Source organism: Astatotilapia calliptera, chromosome 17, assembly GCF_900246225.1.
Source record: "Astatotilapia calliptera chromosome 17, fAstCal1.2, whole genome shotgun sequence".
Lineage (NCBI taxonomy): Eukaryota > Metazoa > Chordata > Actinopteri > Cichliformes > Cichlidae > Astatotilapia > Astatotilapia calliptera.
The window spans coordinates 36,333,817-36,339,816 of record NC_039318.1 but is presented as its reverse complement, the minus strand read 5'-3'; the positions used below and the strand labels follow the sequence as shown (position 1 = coordinate 36,339,816).

Here is a 6,000-nt window from a genome sequence, read left to right as displayed (position 1 = left end):
GTCTGTGAAGATTCTCAGTCATCCAGGTCATCGTAGTCAAAGGAGCTTGCAAAGAAATGCGTCTGGACTTCTTTAAGTTGCTTGAAGACGTTTCACCTCTCATCCGAGAAGCTTCTTCAGTTCTAAGGTCATGGTGTAGTCCGAAAACATTAGAAATTCTGAGTTCAACATGGAAAGCCCCCCTCAAGTCAGAGTAGCACCAGCAATCTCCAGTTAACCTGAGTTAGCACTGAGCTTAAATGGTAGCGAAACCGTAAATCTTTTAATCTGTGCTACCAATGTTGTGTATTTGTGACTCACTGAATGCAGGGATGATTTTAGGCAAAAATAAAAGAGGCAGAATGCTGTTTTGGCTTAGAACCAAACAAATCCTGTTTTTCATCTCTTTTTCCAAACACAGAGCTCTGAGGTAGCTGTGTCCATTTTCAACATACAGTCTATATGCTTTTTCTCATAAAGCTAAAAAAGCAAACCTAAACCCCCCCCAAAACAGCCCAGTGAGGTGTGGCCTAGTTCTTTGAATCACTTGACAACAAATACTTTAAAATTCTTTTTAGTCTTATGTTTGTTTCTTATAGTATTACTACAGTCACACCTTTCGTACAAGGGATTTAAAAAGTATGAGTTAAGCAGAAGTGATTTTACAGTAAATGTGAACTAATTCATCTCATATTAAATCCATGTATTCCTTCTACGCTCACTCGCATTTTTGCGTCTGCCTAATTAAAGCGTGAGGCTTTAGCATTTTGTGTAACCGCATTTGCCTTAAGCTTTGATTTAAAAGAAAAGGCAAATTAAAAAAAAAACAAGTCTGTCTTTTTAGCCTCTTCGCCTGCAGTTGTGTGTGTAGCAACGCGACCTGCCTGCGATTTCCTGCTTTGGGTTTCCCTTTAAAAGGGGGCAAGGCTCAATGCTGGGAATTCACGTCATTTCGCCGTTTTACACACGTCCAGATCAATGAGAGAGAGAGAGTGAGAGAAAGCGAGAGAGAGAGAGAGTGGTGTCCGCCGAGCTCTCTCTCTCTTCGGTCTCGCTCTTCCAGGAAGGGATTATTAACCAGCGCGCTGCCGACATGTGAAGGGAAAACACACGCAGACAAAAGAAGTTTTCACGCCGACGACCACGCTATGGACCCGGCCAGCAAATAAAGGAAGGAGGAGGAAGAAAAAAAAGGAAAAGAAGCGGGCTACATGAAAAAAACAACTTCTCCCACAAACACAAGCCGAGCAGTCGGGCTGCCGCTCGCGCTGCAGCTGTGCGGGTTTCTATAAGAAAGGAAAGAAGATAAAGAACAGCGCGCGACGGAAAAGTGGAGAGAAGTTGACTGGAGAGAATGTCTGAATCCTCCTCCGCTGCGAACAAGGTAACACCGTCCGCTCACCCTCCCCTTTTAACGCGCTCCCTCGTTTGTCTTCAGGAGACAATTTCAACTGTTTGGTTTGAGTCTCCGCTGCGTGTGATAGAGCCGCCAGGGTTGTATCACCTCCCGCAGACTGCTGTACAGCGCCATTCAGTTTGTTTTGCTAGTCATCTGTTGCTCGCGGCTCCACGCTCTGAGTTCGCCTCCACTCTGCTCATGATTGGAAGAAGTCGTGACTGTGTGACTGTGTGACTTACCGACGACCCCCCCAAAAAAAGTAAGCAGAGATCGGGGGGCGAACGAGTTGCAACCTGCATGTATCTGTAGCATCAGTAAAAAAAAAAAGCTTTCCCCCCTTTAACTATATGAGCTGAAGGTGGGTGTTAGGACTGCATCTGAAGCAGGATTTAATGGATAAGCAAACGCTTGTTCTAGAGCTGAACTGAACTATTCATCTAAAGACAGTGTACGGTGGAGGGGGAATGGTTGATTTTTCCTCCCTTTTTCAACGACGAGGAATTAATCAAAAACAGATACATAAAAAAGGCAAAGGCTGCATTAGAGGTGCATGCATCATTATGCAACATGATTCAATGCAAATAAATGTTTTTTCTGATAGCAACTGTTTGCAGGCAAATGCAGGCATTTAATAAAGTGCACCAGTTGTGACATTTTAGACAGATACAGATACCAATACCGATATTTTATATATTTATTGAAAAGGTGTTTTTTATTCCCTGGGATAAGAAGAGACATATTTATAAAAAGCGACTTATATGTCTTAAAGGCCTTCGCACAAATTTGGAACAGTTATTTTATCGACAAACACACAGCTAGCTAACTGCAAACAACAAACCGATACTGATGCTAGGCCAGTGTTTACTCTGTTTTTGTTTGTGTGTTTTGTGTTGTTTTTATTTATCCTTTTTAAAAGGATATAAAATTAAAGGAATAAAATTATTGTCTGAAAAAATTAGATACCAACCGAATTATCTGTTGGCCTATACTGGGCTAAGTTAGCTATTTGCTGGTCTATTGGAATTCGCATTAAAAGCAGCTGATTTAAAAGAAAAATTGAAGTTGTGTCCGCACTGGAAGTGATTTGCTTATTGCGCATAGCTTTAAAGCTGGCGTTTGGTTACTTGTGGACATTCCAGGCTCCAGTTTTCTAGGTAAGCGTTTAATGCATTCACTACCAGGTTATAAGTCACTCGTGGTATTCTGTGTTCTCACTGATGGTTACTTTTACTGGTCGCCTAAAAGTTGAGCTTATATTCATTCTGCACTTTGAATACCCACAGCTTGTACACAGCTTAAAGATGAGAAACGTGTTGTGAGTGTTGACATTTCGTAGTGTGACCTCTAGAGGGCACACTGCATTTTTAAAAATCTTTAAATCGCCAAATATCGCTATTGATTCAAAAGAAATAAGGGAACTATAAAGACTTTGGCTAAATGTCTGACGACAGCATAATAATGTAAAACTGATAATAAAAGTAAATATCATTGACTGCCATCAGTTTTGGTGAATGCGGCCAATATCAGCTGATATATCAGTGCGTCTCTAATATTTTGGCTTTTGTAGCCGGTGGTCATACTAGGTGTAAACAGCTTAAACCCACTTTGTGCTTTCCAAGAGCATGTTGTGATCTGTGTGATCCATCGATTAATCATTAATGAAGATGATACACGGTTGCAGCATGAAGACAAGGAGACAATATTGATCAGCAGAGACTGAATGCTAAAAATAGCTGATTAACCTGCAACAATTTTTTGATCCGATTATTGTTTTTGTCACACTAAAACTGGCTTTGTGCTTTTATTTTTGGACATTAGTCAAAAATCCAAGTCTATCACTGTAACTGGGACATGTAATAATAGAAATATTATTTGAGGTGCCAAGGTCAGACTGAAATAGCTCAAAGCAATGCTCACTGTCCAGTAACTGAAAACGAAAAACAATGTTTTGTTTGTGAGGGATGTCTGCTCATTACTGAGTCTGATGTCAGGGCACGATTGCTGAGGAATGATCAGAACTTCCCTCTGAGAACTTTTACCGTCAGAGCGAGAGAGGACGACTCCCCCTCACCTTCGGCTCTGTCGCAAATCACTTTCCGTTGGTCCCAGAGGTCGCGTTTTCACAGACCCAGGCAAAGCTGTGTGAAGACGCAGGCAGCTGAATTTTTAGACAGCTGAATGGCAAGAGAAAGGCCTTCTGCCTCTGAGACGAGGAAATAGAAGACTGGAAGATTATTGCTGGGGTTCCACAGGAAATTCCTGGTACATGTAGTTGTTGTGCAGGTCTCGAAGTAGCTGGGTGGTGACAACAGGTTGGAAGGTGAAACGGCAAGAAAAACAAAAACAAAAAAAAAACTAACTAAAAAAAAACCCTGAGCTTCATTTCCTCAAGAAACCAAGGTGGAATCATGCTTTGCAGGAAAGGAAACCAGTCAACAGAAAATTACAGTTAACTGGAAAACCTCATACTTTTAGCCTGCGTTCGATGCACGCCATAAACAGTAGCAGGGCTGAGTGTCTTAAAACGTCAGAGCATCGTGGAGAATACAGCTGCTTTAACCGTTTAATGTTGCACAGTGGTATTAATACAATCAAAGCAGTGTGATTTACAGAGTTCAAACCTTGTAGATTTCTCATAAAAATGCACAAAATCTTTACATTCAAGCAGCAGAAACCAGTGAAAAACTCCCATTGTTGCCTGACTATTGACTGAGAAATTCTTAGGCGATAGTTCATGTTATTCAGATCTTTGAAAGTCTCACCTATGTACTGACTAACCATGAAAAGGATTTTTGTGTTGAAAGGAAATAAGACATCATTTTGTTATTATGTCATTTTAAAGCTTTTGCAAACCACAGTGAACCATCTGAAAGAAAACAAAGCAAATACACAGAATTTGCTTGCACGTCCATACAAGGACGCTGACTAACAATTGTGTTAATTATGTCCTGATTATTATCTAAAGATATTTATGTGTAGAGTGTCTAAATTCCCAGAAATCACTGAAAAGGATTGTTTCCTTGCAAACAGCGAAAACTCCAAATGCATGATGTTAAAGTCATGCATTTCAACATAACTTTATTGCTCTACCGTGTTGATATGATTCATTCTTTTCTAGATTAGTCCAGCAATGAAAGTAATGCTCGCATTTTGACTCATGAAGTAAAAATGAAAACCAGAAATGCTGTTTATACTGGACAATTTCAAGATGATGCTTTTAAAATCCAAAAAGCTGTCATTGTTCAAATATGTGCCATTTTTAACTGTTTCTGAATCTTTAATCCATGAAAAACCACATAGATTAGTCAGTTTGTCTTTAAACAGAAAACATGATTTCTGATGTAAATCCACTGTGGTCGTTGACAACCAAGAGCAGGAGAGTCTGTGGTCAACATCTTGTCCGTCAGTGTATTGCTTAGTTTAGGACCATAACTCAGTCCAGTGCAACACATGTCCTAAAGCATGCATGGCATTCTGGGTATTTGGATGTCCAGAAAGTGACTTCACAGCTCAACTGGCCAGAGCATCAGTTTATCAGGCGCACAGTCTCCTCTGTGTACCGAGGCTAGCCGTTAGTGTGGGTGCATGGCGAGGTGAGGCGAGTCGGCGTGGTGCTGTTTGGGTTCAGGGCCGGTGCATCGCAGAGCTTTGTGAGCCATGCTTTGTGTCTCTGTGTCTATTCATAGCAGGAGAGGAGCTCTTTCAGTCCTTCCGCGAACCCGCTGCCAAACTCTACTTCCTCCCCCGTCCATGCTCCCGCCGCGAGGCCAGCCAGCCGAATGGAGGACGAGCCTGCCAGGCTGCCTGCGCACCTGCGTGAGTCACACTCTCTTGCTTACACACACACACACACACACACACACACACACACACACACACACACACACACACACACACACACACACACACACACACACACACACACACAAAAGGATGACCAGTCACTCCCACATGCATCGATCAGCCGGTCATTTGAACAGGACAGATTGATTTTTGTCAGTGTTTTTGGTATCTTGCTCTGGAAATGTTTCCGCTTGGTCCTAAGTGATGATCTGGGAAACCAGATCTGAAGTTGTCCTCATAATTTGTTCAAAAATCCCTTGTCAAGGTGAGCTTTTTTCTCTCTCTCTCTCCTGCTGACACAGTTTTAACTTCTGGAGGTGATGGCATCGGAGAGTTTAGGTCAGCAAGCAGAAGTAATGGACTATCAAAGTGAGGACATGAATAAATAAAAATAGTTAAAACTCATCACATCCAGTCAGGGCAGCACACTCGCTATTATCACTGCATGAGTGCTGAGCTGGTCATGCTGTGTCTCTTAGCTGGGAGGCGTTGAAGCAGATCTGGGGTCAGGCTTTTAATAACACATGCTTCCACTGGAGCACAGCTGACTGACCTTCTGCACTGCAATAACAGCTACAGACAATATGGACCAGAGAACATACAATACAAGGAACCATGTTTAAATTAAGTCTGTTCAATACACAAGATCCTTACTTTACATGTTCCCCGATCATTCAATTAGATGATTTCTTAAACATCTTTAAACGCAACATCCAAATAAGTCCTTGGTCACCAAGTGGCTTAAGGATAAAGTGTTTACTAATATGAAAACATTTAGT

The 6,000-nt window shown here is 41.6% G+C and overlaps 1 protein-coding gene across 2 annotated transcripts in view; it reads left to right on the top strand.

Moving 5' to 3' along the window:
- Nucleotides 1–952: 952 nt before the first annotated feature.
- The window catches only part of etv6 (ETS variant transcription factor 6), a 29,225-nt gene continuing 24,177 nt past the window's right edge, over nt 953–6,000 (top strand). Inside the window, exons 1-2 of one of the 2 annotated variants that reach the window (XM_026146760.1) lie at nt 953–1,363; nt 5,068–5,194. In XM_026146760.1, coding sequence (XP_026002545.1) covers nt 1,334–1,363; nt 5,068–5,194 — 157 coding nt within the window. In that variant the 5' untranslated portion in view covers nt 953–1,333. Of the gene's footprint in view, nt 1,364–5,064; nt 5,195–6,000 lie in introns of both variants that reach the window. The other variant, XM_026146759.1, reaches the window with a different exon arrangement.